Genomic DNA, 26,665 nt, shown 5'->3' with positions numbered 1-26,665 from the left:
TTAATACCTATGGCATGCTCTAATCTCTGTAATAAAATTTTATGGTCAACAGTATCAAAAGCAGCACTGAGATCTAACAGAACAAGCACAGAGATGAGTCCACTGTCCGAGGCCATAAGAAGATCATTTGTAACCTTCACTAATGCTGTTTCTGTACTATGATGAATTCTAAAACCTGACTGAAACTCTTCAAATAGACCATTCCTCTGCAGATGATCAGTTAGCTGTTTTACAACTACCCTTTCAAGAATTTTGAGAGAAAAGGAAGGTTGGAGATTGGCCTATAATTAGCTAAGATAGCTGGGTCAAGTGATGGCTTTTTAAGTAATGGTTTAATTACTGCCACCTTAAAGCCTGTGGTACATAGCCAACTAACAAAGATAGATTGATCATATTTAAGATCGAAGCATTAAATAATGGTAGGGCTTCCTTGAGCAGCCTGGTAGGAATGGGGTCTAATAAACATGTTGATGGTTTGGATGAAGTAACTAATGAGAATAACTCAGACAGAACAATCGGAGAGAAAGAGTCTAACCAAATACCGGCATCACTGAAAGCAGCCAAAGATAACGATACGTCTTTGGGATGGTTATGAGTAATTTTTTCTCTAATAGTTAAAATTTTGTTAGCAAAGAAAGTCATGAAGTCATTACTAGTTAAAGTTAATGGAATACTCAGCTCAATAGAGCTCTGACTCTTTGTCAGCCTGGCTACAGTGCTGAAAAGAAACCTGGGGTTGTTCTTATTTTCTTCAATTAGTGATGAGTAGAAAGATGTCCTAGCTTTACGAAGGGCTTTTTTATAGAGCAACAGACTCTTTTTCCAGGCTAAGTGAAGATCTTCTAAATTAGTGAGACGCCATTTCCTCTCCAACTTACGGGTTATCTGCTTTAAGCTACGAGTTTGTGAGTTATACCACGGAGTCAGACACTTCTGATTTAAAGCTCTCTTTTTCAGAGGAGCTACAGCATCCAAAGTTGTCTTCAATGAGGATGTAAAACTATTGACGAGATACTCTATCTCCCTTACAGAGTTTAGGTAGCTACTCTGCACTGTGTTGGTATATGGCATTAGAGAACATAAAGAAGGAATCATATCCTTAAACCTAGTTACAGCGCTTTCTGAAAGACTTCTAGTGTAATGAAACTTATTCCCCACTGCTGGGTAGTCCATCAGAGTAAATGTAAATGTTATTAAGAAATGATCAGACAGAAGGGAGTTATCAGGGAATACTGTTAAGTCTTCTATTTCCATACCATAAGTCAGAACAAGATCTAAGATATGATTAAAGTGGTGGGTGGACTCATTTACTTTTTGAGCAAAGCCAATAGAGTCTAATAATAGATTAATGCAGTGTTGAGGCTGTCATTCTCAGCATCTGTGTGGATGTTAAAATCGCCCACTATAATTATCTTATCTGAGCTAAGCACTAAGTCAGACAAAAGGTCTGAAAATTCACAGAGAAACTCACAGTAACGACCAGGTGGACGATAGATAATAACAAATAAAACTGGTTTTTGGGACTTCCAATTTGGATGGACAAGACTAAGAGACAAGCTTTCAAATGAATTAAAGCTCTGTCTGGGTTTTGGATTAATTAATAAGCTGGAATGGAAGATTGCTGCTAATCCTCCACCCCGGCCCGTGCTACGAGCATTCTGACAGTTAGTGTGACTCGGGGGTGTTGACTCATTTAAACTAACATATTCATCCTGCTGTAACCAGGTTTCTGTTAGGCAGAATAAATCAATATGTTGATCAATTATTATATCATTTACCAACAGGGACTTAGAAGAGAGAGACCTAATGTTTAATAGACCACATTTAACTGTTTTAGTCTGTGGTGCAGTTGAAGGTGCTATATTATTTTTTCTTTTTGAATTTTATGCTTAAATAGATTTTTGCTGGTTATTGGTAGTCTGGGAGCAGGCACCGTCTCTACGGGGATGGGGTAATGAGGGGATGGCAGGGGGAGAGAAGCTGCAGAGAGGTGTGTAAGACTACAACTCTGATATAAGAACAATATAAGAACATAAACAAAATGCATGGTGCCTAAAGGTGTAGGCAGAAGCAACGCTTATCAACGCCTACCCCCCTGTATAAAGTCAAATCAAACCAGGCATATATGCCTGTTTATAAACATTTATATCCAACACAATCTGAACAACAGCAGCACATAGCTACAGATAAAAGAAATCAAATATTTCTCCAGACAGCTTCCCCCACCAAAAAAACAACAAAAAAAAAAACAACAACAAAGGTTCCACTATAGCAGCATCTACATATAACACAGCTCAACCATATTCATCTAATACATATCTAGAAAAATACCATTTCTTTGTATAAATAATTGAACCGGTTAATATCTGGACATCACTTAAGTTTCTCACGTAAATTATTCCATTTTTTGGGGGGCCACAAATGGAGACACAGAAGCACCTCCTAGTCGTCCTAGCGCCAGCAATTTTAAAATAATATGAACCCCTTAAAATATACATTCCTTCTCTCTGCGTAAAATATTCTTGAATTGTGAAACGTAATTGTTTATTTTTCACTTTATGCATCAACTGAACAGTCATAAATGAAATCATATCATAAAGTTTTAATATCTTTGATTTAATAAACAACGGATCGGTATGATCCCGAAACCCTGAATTGTGAATTATTCTTAATGCTCTTTTTTGAATGATGAGTAATGATTGGAATGTAGTTTTATAGTTATTACCCCAAACCTCAGCACAGTAAGTCAAGTAAGGCTCAATCAATGCACAACACAAAGTATGTAGTGATTTACCATGTCGAATGTACTTTGTCTTATTTAATACTGCAATACTTTTAGAAACTATCTTTTGGATATGTTGAATATGCGCTTTCCAGTTAATTCTATCATCAATAATCACACCTAAGACCTTATTCTCCTTGACACAATCTATTTACTCCATGTATATGTAACTATTTGTACATCCTGTTTGTAATTTCCAAATAACGTCATTTTAGTTTTAGACCAATTTAATGTTGTTCATGTCAAACCAACTCTTCAACTTTATCATTTCAGTTCTCAAATCAACAATAATTGCTGCAAATTCTCTCCACAACAAAACAGCTTTGTGTCATCAGCAAAGAGAACTGCTTTAAACCCATTGGAAACTTTACATAAATCATTAATATATGAATATAAATGAATGAATGAATGAATTTATTTGGCACACACAGACTCAAAATAGCAAAGAAAACTCATAAAAAACAACATACCCATGTGCCTGAAAGGATGTAGGCACAAGCAAAAACTTACAAATGCCAACCACTTTAACCATCCATCCATCCATCCATCCATCCATCCATCCATCCATCCATCCATCCATCCATCCATCCATCCATCCATCCATCCATCCATCCATCCATCCATCCATCCATCCATCCATCCATCCATCCATCCATCCATTTTCTTCCGCTTTATCTGGAGTCATACATATGTATATAAACATATACATATACCCATTATAACAAATACAAAATATAAATAAATCACTGAACTAAAATTTCAAAACACAAACATGCAAACAGCAGGGCACCATGCACAAACCCAAAAACAAAACAAAATCGATACACCTAGTTCATCATGCTGTAACAAGTAATTAAATCATTTTTAAAAGCCTTTTAAAGGACTGCGGTATATTGGATATTGTCACATCCGAGTCACTGCAGATGTGCACTGTTATTATTGCCTTATTTTTTCTGAGATTTATAATTTATTTATATAATAATCAGCTGCAATTCCTGTTGCATTGTAACAGCATAGCCAGCATCCAGTAAGTGTAAACGAGGCTGGACAAAGAAAGTAACAAATAATAAACACAGACCTTACAACACAACCTCATCCTGGTGATTTTACTTCTCCAAAGGTAACCAAGGAGGAAACTGTTCTGCTCTCTGATGTTGCTTCAGGCTTCACAGGGCTTCATACGCTTCAATATTTCAAATTCTGCAAATTTGACACAATCATCAGTCATCAAACATCTAATTCCCATTACAACATTTGAGTTTCTTAATTCTTTAATTTGTTCACATTGTGATCATGAATAGCGCGGTCGGCTCCAGGAGAACTGGCACACAGCAGGTACGTCCGTCACATGGCTTCATGAGTTCCACATTAAACAGTCAGTTGCCATCTTTGCATTTCTGTTTCTTGATTAATTCATTTGACCAAAAACCATCAATAAGCTGGCATGCATAGACACCGCCAACAGCAGACCAAACCGCTTCGAAGTCCAGCGTCCAGAGCACAGCTGGCCCACTGAGATCACAAAGCTGACGTCACTTCCTGTCCAAGTGTTCATGGACACATTCTTTCAAAATCAGTGTTATGCATCATGTAGAAATAAAAAGGACCCTGCAAAGTCAAACTATTCACTGGGTGAATGGGATCAGATATCCAGTTGATGAAACAAACAAACAAACAACAACAAGGGAAAACAACAATGTTGATGACACAATGCATTCTGTGAATTTTGGCTATATGTTGGAATTCCACCTATCCATACATCCTTTTTGAATCAGAATCAGAATAGAATTTGTCCATCATTTGTCAAAAGGCATTTTTGCGTCCACCAAGGAAATAATAATATCATCAGTATTTATTTGTTTGTCTGTCTGTCTGTTAGCAAATTATGTCAAAACTACTGCACAGATTTTGACAAACTTTTCACCACAGATAGATATTAGGCCATTGAAGACGCCGTTAAATTTTGGAGGTGATCTGGATCCAGGTCCAGATTCTGGATCAAGTTTTATTTTATATAGGCTTTGAAAGCTTACTTCAAAACTACTTCACAGAATCTCACCAAATTTGCACCATAGATAGATATTAGGGCATGGAAAACTCCACTGAATTTTGGAGGTGATCCAGATCTGGATTGGTGGATGTCAGACATCTCTGATTGCTCTTGTTCTCAGTACAATATCATGTCTTATTAGAAATTTTGGTTCATATCCTCTATTCCACTAGGAGATGCAGTGCAATGTTTCATTTTATGTGAAAATGTTGTCTGTATTATAGATTTTTTCAGATGTTAATCATTTTCTGACTACTAAATTTGTCCAACTAGTTCTAAAAAAGTGCAGTGCATATTAAAAAAGCAGACATGTTGTGTTGCCGACAAGTATCCATATCTTAACGTTCTGATGCTTCACGTGAACATGTGTCAAATGAAGAAGAAGAAAAAGCAGAAGTCACTCCTCTGTAGACCCTGAGGCCTATGTGCAGGTGTTCATCCCCAGATGTTGTAGAGGACAGGACGCCAGTCCATCAGGTTACTTCCTCAGCCAAGGTCGGTACCCAGTTACCCATATTTTTCATGTGCAACAAAAGCAAACAGAGATTTCTGATGTCTGCCAATCCGGATCCAGATCACCTCCAAAATTCAGTGGCGTTTTCCATAGCCTAATATTTATATGTCATGGACATGAACGAGCGCAAGTCATCAGCATCTCACCATGTCATTTAGGTTCTTCAGACTTTATTTTAAGTAAATGCCCCAGGGGGGCATTAGCATGGCAAAAACCTTTCAGCTTCTGAGGGGGCGGAGCCTTCTAAGCATTTTTAAGCCTTTTTAAGCATTTTTCTTTATTTGCCTCTCACATACATGGAAAAGCTCCTCGCCATCTAACCATGTCCTTTATGTCCTTTAGACTTTTTTTTAGTAAAATGGTTCTTGGGAGCATGAGCATGACTAAAACATTTTAGCTTCTGGAGGGCGGAGCCCCCACCTTTTTAAGCATTTTCCTTATTTTGCCTTTCAGCTTCTGGAGGGGCTCTGCCCCCCATACTCTCCAAATTTTTAAGCATTTTTTCTTTTTTGCTTTTCAGCTGACCCCCCTCATTACAGCCCTCTTAACCCCCTGCCACATTAAGTGTTTTTATTAATGTAGATGTAAATTAATATTCAAAGTTTTCAGCGAGTTGACAGTAGGGCTGTACAATATGGCCAAATTATCATATCTCAGTATTGTCATATAAATTGTAAATGTTACTTATATACATGCTGTCCATATTCCTGAGCCGCTTAGGTGGGTAGGGAGAGTTCCTGTGGGATAAAAAAGCTTTTCAACCTACCATCCCTGGTTCTCAAGACCAGGTACCTAAGTGGCTCTACAGTCTCTCTCTCTCTCTCTCTCTCTCTCTTTGTTTGTTTTTTAAGATATTTAGTTGTACCTTAGTAAACACTAGTAGAGTTCCACCTAAGATTTGGAATGTATAATAGAAGATATACCTTACTGAATTTTCATATCAATATGATATACGATATGACTATGATTTGACACAAAGCGCAGCAACAGTGAAAATTAAACATTCTTAAACAAAACAGTAATAATACCACACTCATTTTGCACTCAGCATAAGGTTACTGTGCCCTCCAAAAGTATTGTAACACTTGGAATTTCACACATCTTAATTTGTTTATGTCATTTTAAATACAAGAAATACAAAAAGAATGAAATGAAGTATAAAAAATTCTAAAATTGTCTTCCTCAAACTCAAACTGAAAGCAAATCTCTAAAACTTGATAAAACCTGTAAATAATAATCAGTTTTATTGCCAGTTTTCTTTAGACAAGTCAGGGGATGGAAACGTGAACATTTCCAAGTCACTGAATATGTCTTGGACTTTATTTGTATCAATTATGAAGAAATACAAAAGTTTCTTTCACCAAAACATCAAATCTAGACTTTCATCTCTAATGTACTTTCTTTCAAATTGTAGCTGAACTTTCAGGTCTTCTTTTTAAGAAAATCCTCCTCTACACCACTTCATCAGCAAGCTGGATTTTTATATGTTTAATTAATTTATATCAAGTTGTAGAGATTTGCTTTCAGTTTGAGTTAAGGAAGATAATTTTAGAAAAAAAAGTATTTGAAATGGAATAAACAAATTCAAATGTGTGAAATACCAAGTGTTCCAATACTTTTGAGGGCAATTGAGAAACACTGAGGAGCAGCATCTTACATCTCATATATAGTGCAGCAGATAAGAGAATATTTAGAGTGGAATCCTGCAAATGGTGATACAAACCTCAAATTTGGCACAAATAATCCATAGACATGAACTCTCGTTAAAAAACAAAAAAACAAAAAAAAAAACTGATTGCCCACTTGAATTTTCAATAGGCAGCCAGGTAGGGGTCAACTGAAAAATTACACAGGGGTCGAAAACAGGGGTGGGCAACTTGTTCCAGAAAGGGCCAAAAGGGTGCAGGTTTTCTTTGCATCCACCGACTCCACCAGGTGATTTCACTGATTAATATCACTTTGAGCAGATGGAATCAGTTAATCAGTGCGACGCTTCGCTCATAATATCTATCTATGGTGCAAATTTGATGAGAATCTGTGAAGTAGTTTTGAAGAAATCCTTCAAAATGTATATAAAGTGATATCTTGATCCAGAATCTGGATCCAGATCCAGATCACCTCCAAATTTGGGTTCTTACATGTTCTAATATGCCTTTGTGGTGAAACTTTCGTCAAAATTTGAACAATAGTTTTGACATAATCCTGCTAAGAGACAGACAGACAATTAAACGCCAATGATTTTATTACGCCCTTGGAGGATGTAATAATTAACTGCAAACAGCACAGTGATCAAACAAATCTGTGTGTTTATCATTTTTATAGTTTGCTTTAGGTATGGATGAATATTTCAGCACGATAACTCACTATAACAGCCATTTCCATTTAAATGATTTTTACCTCCTCCAAGGAGGTTATGTTTTTGGTCGCTTTTGTTTGTTTGTCTGTTTGTTTGTCAGCAGATAACTCAAAACATTTTGAATAGATTTTGATGACATTTTGTGGAGTGGTTGGAAATGACAAGAGGAACAAGTGATTAAATTTTAGTGGTGATCCGGATCACGATCCGGATCACGATGCTAATGCGTTAGCATGTCTATGGCATTTTCAATGTTAAAAGTTAGCATTAAGCAGTTGCAGCTGTCATCACATTCGGGTGCATTTGTTTTCAAATTATAATATTTCTTACATTTATTTTTGTTTATATATTAATAATCTAATGATTATTATATACAGTTTTAGAGAAAGACACAAAAAGAAATAGATCACTGTGCCAAGGAGGAAATCTCTTTAGGGTCAGTGACCCTATGGCCTTGTTTAAAGAAGTGTTTCATAAATGTTAAAATAAATGTCTATAAGCACATGCAATATCAATATCAGTGCTCAGATGACAGTAGCTTCTGGGAAAGCTGCAAGTTGCAATAAACTGTGATGTCAAGTGCTAAGGATACATGCTATCCAGTCACAGCAGATGAAACTTTTTTTTACTACTGAGCAAACATCATTGTTACACTTTTTTAGGTTCAATGATTCCACGGCGTGTAGATGTTATGGCGTCAGTGACCCCATGGCCTTGGCGGAGGTTTGCACTCTCTGAGAGCTTCTAGTTAATCATTTGTCTTCAAACACAAAATACAACAATAATAATGAAACAATAACAATAATAATAATAAAATAATTAATTAAATTAAAATATGTGCTTAAATACACCCATTAGGGCTGACTCCAGGTCTTCAAACGTTTTCAGAGCTTTCAAAAGTTCTCTAAATGCCACACACTCTGAGGTTCATGCACAGTTCTCTCACAGAATACTGGAATGGCAAGTCCAGCTCGTTAGTGTTTGCTATAAACTTGTTGCCAGCAACACACAGGTGTGTGGAGGTGGATGACACCAGACACAGACCAAGGATCCTACAGTAAGATTCATAAATATTTTGGACAGGCCACAGTTTTGATCATGTTGCCTCTGTGCACCACCAGTGGAGCTGGAATCAAATAATGAAGTTGTGCTTACGGTGTCAACTTTCAGCTTTAATTCAAAGGGTTTAACAAAAATATCACATTCACAATTCAGAATTTGAATATTTATAGATTGTTGCTTAATTTTCAAAGGACATAAATAATTGGACATAAGTAACTGGAATGATAACCCCTTAACGCCTATTGTCGCATATATACTACAATATGTGACTCAAATATGCAACATACCAAATTGGCCAGTATGCCTGTTGTCGCAAATTTGCAACATACCATTATTATTATTATTATTATTATTATTATTATAACTTTATAACATAAATTATTACCAAAATACCAAAATTAGTATTTATTTTTTGTGCAAAAGTGTAATTAATAATCTCAACATTATTTACCATCTACTTAAAGGCAAAAACACACACAAAACATTTTTTTATATACAGCTATACAAATTCAGGCATTAAGGGGTTTTAATATAATTTGCCACTTTTAGAGCCACTTGTATTAACACAAGTCAGGGAGTGGCTATATGAAGATTGTGAAGTGACTTAATTTTCATCAATCATTGCAAACAGTAAGGTAATGTGCAGTAAATCTGTCTGGAGGAGGTACAGTAAAATTTGCCTAAACCATCATTGTTTAAACCAGATACTCGCACTTACTGGACAAAAGCAAAAGTTCCAATGTTTTTGTATGGTTTTCCATGTAATAAACACTGTATATACCGAATTTTGTATAACGGATTGGACAAAACATCCTGTCCCATCACAATGTATTTCCATTAAAATCCCCTCACATGTACCAGACAGAGCAGTCTGGATACACCCAGTCGCAACAGAGGTACGGAATGAAGTTCAGCTTCATTTTGCCAATTCAAGGAAAGTGGGTACTGTATTTCCTTGATTAAAAGCCTGTTTGTCTGTGGATATAGCAAATTGTGTCTGGTGTGTGTGTGTGTGTATATATATATATATATATATATATATATATATATATATATATATATATATATATATATATATATATATATATATATCAGTCTGGATTACATATCAGATTTGCAACTTTGTTTACAATTTTCACGGCGCAAAATAAAACAAAACAAAAGCGAACAAAGAAATTATGAACGACGAAGAGGGCCATTCTCCGAGAGAATTTTATTACACTGATGAGTCTGAATTGGAGGAATTAACAGCAAATGAGCTCGAAGTGGACAAAATGAAGACCAACAAGATGAAAACACAGGTACAGACCTCACGCTCGTTTAATAATCCTTTATTAATTACTGTTATTGTTACTGTTGTTACAAAAACTACAAATCGCACATTGATTTATTACATCATAGAAGATCATAAAGCATGAGTGAGAGTGTGAATGTTCAGCTCCCCCCCCCCCACACACACATTTTCTATACCTGCAGTTAGCAGCACACTGACTTTATCATTGTGTTGTTGGACATGGTTCAGTATGGTGCTCTCTGCTCGATGAGATGTGGACGGTACAATGGACACTCTTCATTGTTATGTGAATGTCTCAGCGGGCAGTAAATGGGCATACTGTAAGTGTGCAAGGTGTTACTTCAGTGTACCGTGAAGTGAATCCACAGAAGAGGAAGCCATTGAGTGTTATGTGCTTCTGTGGCCTCATCGTCATCCATCAGCATCTCCCTCATTGTTCTGGCTCCCTCCTGGCAGTGGAGGATGTCATGTGCTCTGTGTGGGTCTGCATTTATTCAGTTAAATGAATAAATGCCAGATTGTCACAGGACAATCTCCTGTGGACATTCTGTGTCCTCACAGGTTGAAACCCGAATAACACACCACCCAGTATTTCCAGAAACGCACAAAGCGCACTGAGTGAGCTGCTGCCGCCTGCATGTGCCAAAATCTCTACACTGACATGCTGTCACACACACACATGCACACATATACACACACTCTTTTCTTAACACAAATAATTTGTTAATTTGCTCACACACAAACAAAAATAAAATAATGTAATCCATGAGAAGCAAAAAGTGAAATTTCAGTTTTCCAGAAGGCAAGTGGTCGACTCAAAGTTAGATCTGATATTTGGGTTTCCTTTTGTTAAAATTTGCTGTCTTTTCCACTTCATTGTGAATCTGTATAACTTGTGATACAATAAAAGTTACACTCCATCTTGTTTTTCCAATCACAGCTCAGAAGCCTGTCACTCTAGATTAGATTAGATTGGATTAGATTAACCTGTATTGCCACAGGCATCACACCACAAGTACACAAAGCACATGAATTACACATGCACTTCAGAAAAAAGTCAAACATAAGACCTACTAAGAACTAGAGCATCGCACTCGTAGAGCACAAACCTCTACAAACACTTGTTTGGAATTCCAGAAATTTTGACCTTGGAAAAAAAAATCAAGGTCAAAGTCCGTGGCGTTTCATAAGATTAATTAGATATGATCAAATGTCAGTTAGTATGTATTCAGTTCATGAATTTCAGTCAGCTTTTTATGGTGTTGTCAGGTTTTTCAAATTTTTTGGTTTGAGTACTTTGTCAGATGTAATTTTCACAGAACATTGGTTATCTCAGCTATGCACAATTTGTCTTTACTTTTTGGCACTTGGTTTCTGACTGATAACTGAAAGACAGGCAGACATAAAATCCAAACCTCCATCCAATTTTGGTGGTGTAGGTAAATCCATAACAGAAATATGAGAGTGATTGGGGCACGTTTGATTAAGATATAATTAAAATATACATTAAATGAGGTTTTCAATGTTAAATTTAAATGGCCATAGTTAAGTCCCTTCGGCTGCTCCCTTGTTTGCACTCAGGGTCGCCACAGCAAATCCAGGGTGGATCTGCATGTTGAATTGGCACAAATTTTACGCCGGATGCCCTTCCTGACACAACTAGAGGACAAGCTGGGACATGCCTATCTCGGCTTTCAGTGCTTACCAGTCGAGTGAGTATAAGAGAAATTGTGGAGAGCTGGGCTTGTCCTCTGGCACTCCGGAACGGAGGTGTTCCTTTGTCTCGCTTCATCAGCGAATCGGTCGTGATGCGCGAAGCCTCCGCGCAGCTTTCCATGACAAAATCTCTTGTTAAAAGTGAAATCTGCTAGAAAATGGCTGATGTCCAGCTCTTGTGATATCCAGAGAAATTGCACACGATGGTCCCGGCTCCACACAGCCATCCGTTTAGAAATGATGTGGTGGTTTTCTGCCTCTCGATGGCAGCTCGGAGCGTAGTAACACTCCTTATTCTCTGTGAAGCCCGTAAAATTTTCACCGAAAGCCAGATAAATTTTTCGAATGGTTTCCAGCTGCCTGTGTCTAACAGTTTCTGAAAAAATTCTGTTGGAAAAAAAGCCCAAATCATTCCGCCATTTCTTCGCAATGAAACAACGACGAGAGGGGTGGAGCAGTGCTCACTCAAAGCCTGCCCACAGGTGAATGACGCAATCGACAGGAGTGGAAAAACTCACGCATGCGCACAAAGGTTCAAGCTTGGCTGACGTAAAAACATATGAATCAAATCCATATAGTTTTTGAAAAAAATAAAAAGGTACGATACTTTTCTAATAGACCTCGTATATCCTTTTACTTAGCATCAAGTGACGCACTCACCCCAAAGACAACTGGACTCCTGAATATTTTATATTTGCCTGCTTGGTCTGAAATACCTCTGCAAGTTGGATCAGACCCGTGCCAGTAGGCCAGCCCTAGCCACCGCCCAGAACCCTTACAATGGGCAAGCAAACTGGACTTTACGAACCCCATGTGCTCAGGCACAGTCCAGACTGCATAGTGTGAGTTCACCCAAAATGAAATGTTTCACTGCTGCCAAGTTTACTGTGGAAATAAAAGCTTTTGTATGATAAACATGCACTCTTTTAGGCACCACAGTGAAGATAAACTCACATCCTGTTTGTGGTGCATTTTTCAAAAACTTGACATACTGCCACCTAATTATGACACCTATACATTGGGGTGCATTGTGAAAAAAGTGTCACCCCTTTAATGTTGGTGTCACTCACAGCACTGCACCACTCCTTTTGTATTTGATTTGTAAAGAGCAATATCTGAATATTTTGTTATCAAGCTAAAAATTGCATCAGTGAATGTAATGAGACAGTTGCTGGACAATTGTCTGTAATGTGAAGAGAAGGGGAGCAGTTACAGAGCCCTGGGGTCAGGAGGGGGCTCCAGTGCTTCAAACCTGTGTATGTGAAAGACTAGACCAGGGATGGGCAATCATGTGCCATGAAGGGCCGAAACACTGCAGGTTTTCTTTGCTACCAATCACCTCAGCAGGTGATTTCATTGACGATCATGTGTTTATGTTCAGGGGAGAAGCTCATCAGCAACCCACCTGCTGAGGTGATTTGTTGCATGGAAAACCTGCAGTGTCTCGGCCCTCTTTGCCCACCCCTGGACTAGACTTTCCCCTGAAGCTGTCTTTCAATTCAAAATATGAGATACTATCCAATTATGAAGGAATGAAGAATGAAGAACTTTGCAATATGGAATGTAGGACATAGCATCTGGTAACCACTTTATCCTTGTAACATCTTCATATGTGCAACATCCTGCGTCCTTTATTTATTTATTGTATGTCCTGTAATGTATATACAGATACAGACATTTTTAGTTGTTTTTTTTTTTTTGTCAAACCCAATTTATCACTATCACACACCTCACTCATCCCCAGACTTCCCTTTCCCAGGCCATATGGACCACCTCTGACTGGGGGATCCTGAGGCATTCCCAGGCCAGTGTGGAGATATAATCTCTCCACCTACACAGTAAATTCACCAGTGTAAAACTAATACTGATAGTGTTAAATTAACATTGCCAGTGTACACATGGTCCCACTCTGTCCAGAGTGGGACCATATGTTCACTGTCAGTGTTAATTTAACTGGTGATTTTACTGTGTAGTCCTGGGTCTTCCACGGGGTCTCCTCCCAGATGGATGTGCCTGGAACCCCCGCCCTAGGGAGGCACCCACCCAGGGGGCATCCTTACCAGATGTCCAAACCACATCAGTTGGCTCCTTTCAACGCGAAGTTGCAGCAGCTGTACTCAAAGCTCCCCACAGATGACTGAGCTTCTCACCCTGTCTGTAAAGGAGACACCAGCCATCCTCCTAAGGAAGCCCATTTTGGCCTCTTGTACCTGTGATCTAGTTCTTTTGGTCATGACCCAACCTTTATGACCATAGGTGAGTGTAGGAATGATGATTGACTAGTAGATCGAGAGCTTCACCTTCTGGCTCAGTTCCCTTTTCATCACAAGTACGGTAGAGCGAATGCAATTCTGCCCCTCCTGTGCTGATTCTCCAGCCAATCTCATGCTTCATTGTCCCCTCACTCATGAACAAGACCCCATGGTACTTGAACTCCTTCACTTGGGGCAAGACTTCATTCCCTACTCAGAGTAGGCAATCCATCGGTTTCCTGCTGAGAACCATGGCCTCAGATTTAGAGGTGCTGATCCTCATCCCAGCTGCTTCAGACTCAGCTGTGAACGATCCAGTGAGTGTTGGAGGTCACAGTCTGATGAAGCCAACAGTATCACATCATCTACAAAAAACAGTTATGAGACCCTGAGCCCACCAAACTGGAAACCATCCTCCCCCTGACTATGCCACGATATCCTGCCCATGAATATCACAAACAGGATTGGTGACAAGGCGCAGCCCTGGCGGAGGTCAACCTCCACTGGAAACAAGTCCGACTTACTGCCAAGCACCCGAACACAGCTCCCACTTTGTGAGTACAGAGATTGGATGGCCCTGAGAAGGATCCATAGTAGAGAAGCTTGAATCTTCGACTGGACTGGGTTGCTTGACGTGAGGATGTTTTGCTTTAAATCGCAGAAGCTTCCTCAGCTAAAATTCTTCCTCTGGTAGTCTGACTTCTGTCTTGACCCTTGTAGAGAAGAACAAACAGAAGCCACAAAATTCCATTCAAAGATTCAAGCTTCTCTATTATGGAAACCACCTGGACAACTGAGAGCCTTCACAGAAACTGAGAAGGATCCCCTCACTCCATACTCCTGCAGCACCTCCCACAGTATCTCCCGGGGTACCCAATCATACACCTTCTCCAAGTCCACAAAACACATGTAGACTGGATGGGCATAATCCCAGGCACCCTCCAGGATCTTTGTGAGAGTGAAGAGCTGGTCAGTTGTTCCATGACCAAGACAGAACCCGCATTGTTCCTTTTCAATCAGAGGTTTGACTATTGGCTGCACGTTGGAGTAGACTTTACCAGGGAGGCTGAGTAGTGTGATGCCCTTGTAATTGGCACACACTCTCTGGTCCCCTTTTTTAAATATGGGGACCACCACCCCAGTTTGCCACTCCTTAGGCACTGTCCCAGACCTCAGTGCAATCACACATCTTGAACATTTATTCTGTGTTTTCATTTATTTGCACAGTGCATCGATATAGAGCCCTGTGCGGAACTATAGTCTTCTTCCTGCTCCCGCCCGCTCCCACTGAAATGCTTACCATTCCCACCCACATGTGTGTCACAGTCCTATCCACACCCGCAATGGGTGTATCCAGTCCCGACTGCACCCGCAAAATGCTGAGCGCACAGTAATAGAGATTCATTGATTTTGTGTATTCTCCTGTCCCATGGGAGAAAACATGTCATTTAGGCTATTAATAAAGAAATTCATTGGATTGTTTGCTTCGCTGAATTCCTGGCCTGTATGTCTTGATCAGGACTAGCGTTACTATTTAGTTCTTTCAGTTTAAAGAGTTTCACGTGACAGTTCGGTTATGCTGTGCACTTCTCTGTGACAGAGAGAGACAGACGAGCTGCACTCTGCTGTGTCTCTCTCTGTTCACTCCTGTAATGTCCTCCGCTCTTGTAAAATTATTTAAGATGAAAGTAGTGTGTGGACACACATACTTTACACTATTTCCCTTTGTTGACTGAGCCACCTTGTCGCTTTTGTTCCCGCAGTGTTTATCTTTAGCTGCCCACGTTCTGACCGCCCGCTCCTGCAAGGTTTGCATTGGGTCCCATGGGACATGGCAGGACCCAATCCCAATGCAGCCCTTGGCATCAATATTTCATTCTGTCACAGCATCTTTGATGTTTTTTTACTGAATGACAATGAATATGAGTCTAAATGTAAGCCTAAATTACACTCACCCCGCCATTTTATGAGGTACACCCTGCTAGTACCAGGTTGGATCCCCTTTTGCCTTCAGAACTGCCTTAATTGTTTATGACATATATTCAACAAGGTGGTGTAAACATTCCTCGGAGATGTTGCTCCATATTGACATGATGGCATCACGCAATCGCCCATTCCGCCAGTCTGCCCGTTCTCCTCTGACCTCTGATATCAATAAGGCATTTTTGCCCACAAAACTGCAGCTCACTGGATAGCTTCTCTTTTTTGGATAATTCTCTGTTACCCCTAGAGATGGTTGTGTGTGAACATCCCAGTATATCAGCAGTTTCTGAAATACCCAGAGCAGCCCATCTGGCTCCAACAACCATGCAACGTTCAAAGTCACTTAAATCCCCTTTCTTCCCCATTCTGATGCTCAGTTTGAACTTCAGCAAGTCACCAGAGTTGATTAGCCATTTGTGTTAACAAGCAACTGAACAGGTATACCTAATAAAGGGGCCATTCAGTATATATAGGGCTTTAACCCTGTAAGTGGAGAATATAGTATGAAATGCTGATTCTTTACGTGCTTTCAGATGACATAAGTCGCAGCAGTTTGAGCATCATCTGTACTTCTACCATTAATATGCAAATAGTGTTCTAAAATGTGCTGTACCTCATTTCATAGGCTACGTTTACATGCCTTTAATATTCGGGATAAGGTCAGTATTCCGGTTTCTGAATCATTAGGAATAATCCGTTTACATCCTTAAGCAGACAGAGTTACTCTTGTATACATGGTCATTGGTATCATTTGGAATATCCCCATCTAAATAGTGACGTACGTCTTCCACCGGTGCTTGATTTGGTCTGGCGTTCATGCAAATCCTGCTTCTCGTAACTTTTCGGCCACCTTCTTATAAATGTCGCTATCTCTGTACTTTCTACCATCAATAAAAGACATTATATTCATGTCTTTCACGATACTAATGAAGTACTCAGTTTCTTCCTCGCTCCAAAAGTGTGGTGCTGTGCTGCCACGTCTAGATTTCCCCATGCTTGTTTACCTCTGCTCCTGTGGTGTCCGGTGGGCTGCGCGCGCCGCATACAAGCAGTTGCCGTACTCAAAAGACCAAGATTCCTTGCGGATAGGACATGCGCAGAAAACAAAATAATGTTCCTTTCTGTGGGGATATTCCGATGCACGTTTATATGACCTGATATTCGGGTTAGAAAAGGAGTAACCCAGGGGTCATATTCGGGTTTTTAAAAACCGGAATATGAGCATATTCTGGTTTTTGCGGGTGTTTACATGGCCGTGCACAACCGGGTTATTGCTAATATTCTGGTTATGAAAGGGTTATTGGCTGCATGTACATGTAGTCATAGTTTCTCTATCATAATCCACTCAAAAGATCTCATTACTTTAGCATCAGCATGACAGGTCGATAATCAAGCCGAGAAGCTAAAATAATTTATCATTAGGGGAAAGTAACAAAACAAGGTAAGATGCCGGATGGATTTCTCAGGAAAGTTACGGGTGCCACAATCAATTCAGTTTATTTATATTATACCAAAACGAAACACACTGCTTGCCCAGAATAATTTGTAAAGTGACACCAAATTCCAGCTTTACTGGAAACATTTTCAATGTTCCTCAAAGCGGCACATATCACAAGATTAAACGCTCTGATAGATGGCTGATCTTTATGATTCTTCATCGCTGTCACAGATTGGTCAAAGGATTTTGTCTCACTCTGTAATCTGTTCTTTTCTTCTTGCTTCCAGCCATTGAAATCTCCAATTTCGGATGATAGCTCACCTCATAATCCTCCAGCCGGCCCATACTTCAGAGATGGGCGGCAGCGGGTCGACTACGTCTTGGCGTATAATATCCAGGAGCCTAGCAGTGCTCGGCGCCAGTCATCCAGATTTGCTGAACGTGGCGTCATGCAATGGCTGCACCGGAGCCTGAGCTCCAGAAGCAGCAGAGCCCCGCTGCAGCCCAAAATAGACCCCGAAATCGCTGCCCAGCACCAACCATCCGACTACCATGCAGATGACATGCACTTCAGGAGGGAAGAATTCGAGCACAAGCTTCTGAACACGGGGCTGGAGCTGGAACGTGACGACAGGGTGAGATGTAATAAGAGTGATTTAAAACAAGAAAATGCATTTTACTGCTAAATTTAAAGTTTGTAATTGCTGTCAATCTTTGTTTCACTTCAATGGATGAAATATATATATATATATATATATATATATATATATATATATATATATATATAAAAACATAACAGAAATTATTCTAAAATAAAATATTATTTATCAAAGAAGCAAGTGATCAAACACACATCACCAGTGCAAAAAATGATTTGTCCCCATACACCTACTAATCCATCTCACCACGTTTAGCAGCAGAAGTGGCAGCACTGAAGCACTTCTGACAATCTGACATCAGTCAGCTGGCTGTGGAGGAATTTTGGGTCACTCCTTTCCACACAGGCCAAGGTTTTGTCACAGGGCAGATCTTTGTGAGTTCAAATCAGAAACTCTCAAAAATCACATTCATTGCAGGAAAGATCACGATCTACTGTTGTGTTTATATTATTATTTTTATTCATTAATTTTTAAGAATTTTTTTAAGAACTCCCCCTTGAACTGCCACCTTATCATGGTGTGGGAGTATGCGTACCCGGATGATACGGAGCTATTTATCAGTGGCTTTGTGCCCCTGGTAGGGTCTCCTAAGGCAAGCAGGTCCTAGGTGACGGGCCAGACTAAGGGCAGTTCAGAAGCTCCCATGACCAGTACAAAATCAAGGACCGAGCCGTCACCCGGTATGGCGGAGTCGGGCCCCACCCTGGAGCCAGGCCTGGGGTTGGAGCTCGCGCGCGAGTGCCTGGTGGTCAGGCCTTAGCCCACAGGGCCTGGCTCAGCCCAAAAGAGCAACGTGGGCCCACCCTCCTGTGGGTTCACCACCTGCAGAGGGGGCAATGGGGGTCGGGTGCAGAGAGGATTGGTTGGCAGTCGAGGGCAGGTGGCCCGGCGCTCACAGCCCCCTGGCTGTTGGGACGTGGAACGTTACCTCACTGGAGGGGAAGGAGCCTGAGCTTGTGCGGGAGGTTGAGAGATACCAACTAGAGATAGTCGGGCTCACCGCCACGCACAGCTTGGGCTCTGGTACCCAACTCCTGGAGAGGGGCTGGACGCTCCACTTTTCTGGCATTACCCATGTGGAGAGGCGGAGCGCTGGGGCAGCATTGCTTATTGCTCCCCAGCTCAGTCGCCATGTGTTGTAGTTCACCCCGGTGAACGAGAGGGTTGCGTCGCTACACCTTCGGGTCGGAGACAGGTCTCTCACTGTTGTCTCGGCCTATGGGCCGAGTGGCAGTGCAGAGTACCCGACCTTCTTGGAGCCACTGGGAGGGTACTAGATAGTGCTCCGACTGGAGACTCCATTGTTCTCCTGGGGGATTTCAATGCCCACGTGGGCGGTGAGAGTGAGACCTGGAGGGGGGTTATCAGGAAGCACGGCCTTCCTGATCTGAACCCAACAGTGTTCAGTTGTTGGACTTCTGGGCTAGTCACAGATTGTCCATCACAAACACCGTGTTCGAGCACAAGCATGTCCATAAGTGCACATGGCACCAGGACACCCTGAGCCGGATGTCGATGATCGACTTTTTAGTTGTATCATCTGACCTTTGGCCATGTGTCTCAGACTCTCGGGTGAAGAGAGGGGCAGAGCTGTCGACCAATCACCACCTGGTGGTGAGTTGGATCTGCTTGGAAGGGAGGAAGCCGGTCAGACCTGGCAGGCCCAAACGTATCATGAGGGTCTGCTGGTAATGACTGGCGGAACCCTGTGTCAGTGAGGTCTTCAACTCCGACCTCTGGGAGAGCTTCTCCCAGATCCCGGGGGAGGTTGGAGACATGGAGTCAGAGTGGACCATGTTCTCCACCTCCATTGTCAATGCGGCCGCTCATAGCTGTTGTTGCAAGGTCTCTGGTGCCTGTCGCAGCAGCAGTCCCTGAACCCAGTGGTGGACACCGGAAGTAAGGTATGCCGTCAAGCTGAAGAAGGATTCTTACTTGTCTTTGTTGGTAAGTGGGACCCCGGAGGCACCTGACAGGTACCGGCAGGCCAAGCGTGCTGCAGCCCGTGCGGTCGCAGAGGCAAAAACTCGGGTCTGGGAGGAGTTCAGGGAGGCCATGGAGGAGGACTATCGGTCGGCCTTGAAGAAATTCTGGCAAACTGTCCGATGCCTCAGGAAACGGAAGCAGCTCTCCATCTGCATTGTCTATGGTGCGGGTGAGGAGCTGTTGACCCTGACTGGGGATGTTGTCGGGCAGTGGAATGAATACTTCGAGGATCTCCTCAATCCCATCGTCATGTCTTCCGAAGAGGAAGCAGAGACTGGGGACTCAGAGGTGGACTCATCCATCACCCCCGCCGAAGTCACCGTGGTCAGAAAGTTCCTCGGTGGCAAGGCTCCCGGGGTGGATGAAATCTGTCCTGAGTACCTTAAGTCTCTGGATGTTGTGGGACTGTCTTGGTTGACATAACTCTGCAACATCGCGTGGCGGTCGGGCACAGTGCCTCTGGCAGACTGGGGTGGTGGTCCCTCTGTTTAAGAAGGGGGACTGGAGGGTGTGTTCCAACTACAGGGGGATCACACTCCTCAACCTCCCTGGTAAGGTCTATTCCAGAGTACTGGAGAGGAGAATTCGACCCATAGTCGAACCTTGGATTCAGGAGGAGCAGTGTGGTTTTCAACCTGGTCAAGGCACACTGGACCAACTCTACACTCTCCATCCGGTGCTCGAGGGTTCATGGGAGTTCACCCAACCAGTCCAGATGTGCTTTGTGGATCTGGAGAAGGCGTTCAACCATTTCCCTCGGGTACCCTGCAGGGGGTGCTCTGGGAGTACGGGGTCCGGGGTCCTTTGCTAAGGGCTATCCAGTTCCTGTACGACCGCAGCAGGAGCTTGGTTCGCATTGCCGGTAGTAAATCAAACATGTTTCCAGTGCACATTGGCCTCCACCAGGGCTGCCCTTTGTCACCGGTTCTGTTCCTTTATGGACAGAATTTCTAGGCGCAGCCAGGGTGTAGAGGGGTTCCGGTTTGGGAACCACAGAATCTCATCTCTGCTGTTTGTGGACAATGTGGTTCTGTTGGCTTCTTCAAATCAGGACCTTCAGTGTGCACTGGGGCAGCTGATTTGGCTCGGGCATCTTTTCCGGATGCCCCCTGGACATCTCACTGGAGAGGTGTTCCGGGCACGTCCCATCGGGAGGAGGCCCCGGGGAAGACCCAGGACACACTGGAGGGACTATGTCTCTTGGCTGGCTTGGGAACGCCTCGGGGTTCCCCCGGAGGAGCTGGGGGAGGTGTGTGTGGCTTGTGAGGTCTGGGCGGCTTTGCTTGAGCTGCTGCCCCCGCGACTCGACTTTTAAGAAAATTGTGTACAACCAAATCATTTTCTCTATTTTTTTTAAATACAGCCCATCAGCGTAACAAAGACTAAAAGAAAATAGAAAAGTAAATTACCCTTTCAAACAGATTAGAATCAAATGTGAAATTCTGTGATGTATTAACTACGTGGATGTCAGTCGATTACACTCAGGCTTAAAACAACACCATGCTAGCATTGCTCTCTACGCCCCCTACAGGTGCGAAGTGTAATTCTCATTTTCAGCACTTGCAGTTTGAGGCTCCCCATGGACAGTTTCATGCGTGCATTTGTTAACACGTTGATGTAAAACCTCGGGAGCCACAGAACCATGTTTACTGGTTATTGTTTATGGGATTTTTGCAGGTGTGACTGAAAGTTTTATTTATTGTGAAACCTGAGATAAAGACTAACATGAGCAATGACAGTGTTTTAGTTTAGCTGAAATACAGGTTTTGCTTTCAGCCCATACTAGTAAAAACCTGTTGGTTAGAATGCCAAATGCAAAAGATAATAAATAAATAGATAGTAGTAGTAATAAATGAAGTGACCATATGATTTTAATCAGAGAATGAACTGAAAGACTGCACATTTTCATTTGTTTATGCTATTTCAAGAAACAACAGTCATTCAGGCTTAATATTAACTTTTCTAAAATTATCCTCCTTCAACTCAAACTGAAAGCAAATCTGTACAAAATATCTAAACCAAAATGATGAGTCAGGGGATGGATACATGAACATTTCCAAGACACTGAATATTTTTGGACTTTATTCACATCAATTATGAAAAAATACAAACAGTATGGTACTCTGTGGTAAATATCTGTGAATTGAGCAGATCTCAAATCTGAGTGCAAAAAGGAGAATAGTGAGATTATGGCTTGGACAAGTTTGACCTGTTGCATCACCTCTAATAGATGCAGTGGAACAGAGAAGAATCTTCATGAAAGGTAACCGCTCAGATCTTGGCCTGAGTCTCCCATGTGCCTTCCAGCAGCCAGAGAAGAATGTAACTCTTTGCAGTTGTCAGGAGAAGTGTTCCAGCACGGCACACCAGGATTCTGTTTTTTGCCACATTACGCTGATCGGTGTATCCAGTGTAATTTGTAGTGATTTTCTTAATATCATAGTATTGCTATGAATGAATCCAGTTTGAATGTTTTGTTTAAGTGTCATTGTCCAGTAGCTTGGTATAAAGTGCCGCGGAGAGTTCCATTGGTTCGTTCCATTGGTTCGTTCCACTGTCTATGGTTTCCGTTGTTAGATCCTAATATTCCCTCTGCGAGGTTATTCAAAGACACACACTGCACAACTTACATTCATGACTCAAATGGCTTGTGTGACTCTAATATGGTTCTGAAGTTAACTGTTAGAGTATTCCTTTGAAAGTCTTATTTTTTGCTTTTTTTTTTTTTTTTCTCAAAAATGGGAATCATATCACTGTCCAGGTGAACTGTCACTACATCATATTTAATTTGCCAGAACTTGCTTGTCTTTTCACATTGAGTTTCTTTCTGAATTATTGCCATTAGAGGTGATTGTTTTGGCTTTGTATCCTCTCCATCTTTTGGTCACCATTTGACCATTGAAATGGTTTGTCCTGTTGCCATGTGTGAGCCTTACTGCTGCACGTTTTGCAACTCTTCACTCTTAACAAGAATATTCTCTTAAATTTCTATCATACCTGCATTGAAAGTCTTCTTACAAACGCTTACCACTGTCACCTTTGTGCTTGCTCTAGGGATTGTGTGAAGCGCCTTGAGACAGCTTTGTTGTGATTTGGCACTATATAAATGAAATAAATTGAATTGATTTGAATAATCTAATATTGTCATGTTGCAGACCTCTACTTTCACGTATTTAGAGGTGCACTGGAGATGTGTATTGATGTGTATTAAACCGATCAATGTCTGAGCTGAATTTGTCACAGTGATGACTTCATATTTTCCTTCAGGGTTTTGTGCTACAGTTCACAGTTTTGTCAGTTATGGTGAACTGCCCAGAAGTAACAAGGCTGTGATGGTCGCAAATGTTGTGCTAATGAGCTTTACACCACACATAACAGGATACATGCCTTCCACAAAGTTCCACTTCAAACTCTTCAGTCAACAGTACATCATTACAAACTACATCAATGAGAGTTCAGCTCCCTTGTTTGCATTTGGGGTCGCCACAGCAAATCCAAGGCAGATCTGCATGTTGAATTGGCACAGGTTTTACGCCGGATGCCCTTCCTGACGCAACTCCACATTACATGGAGAAATGTGGCAGGGGGTAGCTTCCGCACTGAAACCAAGCGCACTAACCACTTGGCCACCACCCCTGCCTGTCTAATTTGCCTATATACTAACTTAGTTTAGGCATTACATTTAAGAGTAACAGTGCTAAGCTATCTGGTTCAATGAAAGAAACTGATTATGGACACTGCCTTGATATTTTACACAGGAGTTGCTAGTTACATTTTGGCCATCACATGTGACATATTTAGAGTCACCATTTTGGGTCTTGTCATAGAACCAAATTATGTTGATTTTGTCTTCCCAAGGTGAAGGCAGGGATTATTATAGGCCATTCATGGACTGACTCAGGTTCAGAAGACAGATGCTATTGGATAGCAACAATATTATTGCCAGCTATGAGAAGAGCCAAGTTATCTGCACATAAAAGTAGCTTACAATTGACTGCTGTGGGCATGTCATTGACATGATTTAGGAACAAGAAAGGTCCTAAAACCAAACCCTGGGGGACACCACATGTAAATTCTCCATGGTGACATGATGCCACCACTGATATAAGCACACTGCTGTCTGTAACTTAACATAAGCCATGAACAAATTTACCAAATGTCTCTGAAATCCCAAAGCTTCAAGCTTTATTTGTAAGATGGTATGATGCACAAAACGGAATATGGAGCAATTGACTCTGTCATGTTCTGACATAATTTAGCCAGTGAGATGGATTAAACATGCACTGTAACTGTGCAGCAAGAGAATAACAAATCTGAGAGGTACTCATGGAAGAGTTTGTGATCTCCAAGGTACTGGGGGATCTGGTTGTCTGTGACCTAAAACACTTACTGACAACACTGAGAGTAGAAATACTGATGCACATACTTAAGGTGCTTTCACACCTTACAAGTTTGATCTGACTGAACAATGTTCAAGGGCAAATATCTGAATGAAATGTGAGTTTGGAGTGTTATGTTAGTAAATCAGATTGACAGGGTCCTGAAGCTGCCATGATGTAAACCTTGCAAGATAAACACAGAACTTCTGATCAATGAGAAGGCATTGTGTGTACTACATGTGACTTTCGTTTATGCAGTATGCAATGAAGAAATTTAGCAGGATGAAAGCAAACAAAACCAAAGGAAATGCACAACATTGTAACATTTTGTTCCATTCTCTGGGACCAAACAAATGAACTGTAAAATAATTTCCACACATTGATGTTAGGAGCTGCTATACAATGTGCCTAATTCAGGGAAATTCATGTGGATTACAGTCTTATTCAGAGGAACCTGAGTGCTGCCAAAGAGGATGAAACAAGTTTTCTGCACATTCTCTACCCACATTTTTGTTGAATGTCACCACTTGACTGTCCACATTACATATAACAATTGACCTGATCCGATCTGGGTGTCCATGTGGAAATCCACATTTGCCTTTTATACACCTTTGTTGCAGGAGTAATGCAGTTAGGCACATCGGAACAGTCACATGACTGCTGCATGTTGGAAGTCAAACTCCATCTCCAAATACCGCAACTAAACTCATACGGGGATCTGACTGGCAGGATCTCGATTCTAAAAATAATCACAGCTTATGGTGAATTTATATGTCAAATCAAATCACATCAAATTTATTAATTGATATAGTGCCAAATCATGACTAGTCGCCTCAAGGTGTTTCACAAACATCATTTAAAAGGCAGAATAAAATGAATTAGGATTAAAAGCACAATACAAATTTATAACATAAATAAGTAAAAGGAATAAAATAAATTAAAAGGAATTAAAGAAGACACACAATCATATAAAATAGTAATAATAAAACAAGGAAAAAAGTGTCTTCAATCTAGCCTTAAAAGTCTCCACAGAGTCCGACTGTCGGATCTGCGCAGGCAGATCATTCCACAGAGCTGGGGTATAGTGAAAAAAAATGCTGTGTAACCCACTGACTTTTTATTCACCCTAGGGATGCACAATAGGCCTGTACCCTGTGAACTCAGGGCCCGAGCCAGTACGTAGGTCTCAACCAGGCCAGCCAGGTAGGGGGATGTCAGTCTGTGAACAATTTTATAGGCCAATAATAACAATTTAAAATATGATTTCAAAGAGACCAGAAGCCAGTGAAGGGATGCCAGAACTGGTGTAATGTGGTCAAACCTTCTGCTTTGTGTCAGAAGTCTGGCAGCAGCATTTTGAATCAGTTGAAGACCCCTGATGTGGACTATGGTAAACCAGAAAACAGAGCATTACAATAGTCCAATCTGGAAGAAATAAAAGCATGAATCAGAGTCTCAGCATCAGCCATAGACAGGATGGGACGAATCTTCTCTATATTTCTTAGATGGAAGAAAGCAATCCTCATAATGTCCCTAATGTGGAGGTCAAACGACAACGTAGGATCAAAAATTACCCCAAGGTTCCTCACTTTGTCACAAACCCAGGCTAAGCGCAAGCTGATCAAATTGATGCCGATGCCTTACTGGACCAAGAACCAATATTTCAGTCTTATCAGAGTTCAAAAGTAGAAAGTTACTAGACATCCAACTTCTCACTGCTGCAAGGCAATCTTCAAGAGATTTTATGTGGACAAGATTTCCAGCAGTTATCGGCATGTATAATTGAGTGTTATCAGCATAACAAGGGGTGCTATATGAAGGGAGAAAAGTAGGGGACCTAGAACAGATTCATGCCCCTAAAACTTCATGCCCCTAAAATCAGAGGTAGTGTCATTGCACAAAACACAGTGGGAACGACCAGACAGATAAGATGTCAACCACGCAAGGGCAGTTTCAGTAATCCCAAAACAATTTTCCAGCCTATCAAGTAGAATATGATGATCAAAGGTGTCAAACACAGCACTGAGATCCAACAACACCAAGACTGTAGTGGTATCCGAGTCTATTGCTCGCAGAAGATCATTCACTACTTTAATAAGTGCTGTCTCTGTGGAATGATATTTTCTAAAAGCAGACTGCAATGGCTCAAAAAGATCATTCTCAGTAAGGTGGTCCACGAGCTGCTGTGAAACCA

General features: G+C 41.2%; 1 protein-coding gene across 1 annotated transcript in view; it reads left to right on the top strand.

The window, feature by feature from the left end:
• ano1a (anoctamin 1, calcium activated chloride channel a) overlaps positions 1-26,665 on the top strand; it is a 278,021-nt gene that overhangs the window by 103,239 nt on the left and 148,117 nt on the right. The window contains exon 3 of the mRNA XM_034183761.1: positions 17,735-18,082. Within this exon, the coding sequence (XP_034039652.1) occupies positions 17,735-18,082 (348 nt within the window). The remainder of the gene's footprint in view (positions 1-17,734; positions 18,083-26,665) is intronic.

Source organism: Thalassophryne amazonica, chromosome 2 (assembly GCF_902500255.1).
Source record: "Thalassophryne amazonica chromosome 2, fThaAma1.1, whole genome shotgun sequence".
Lineage (NCBI taxonomy): Eukaryota > Metazoa > Chordata > Actinopteri > Batrachoidiformes > Batrachoididae > Thalassophryne > Thalassophryne amazonica.
This window is presented reverse-complemented; position numbering and strand designations above follow the sequence as displayed.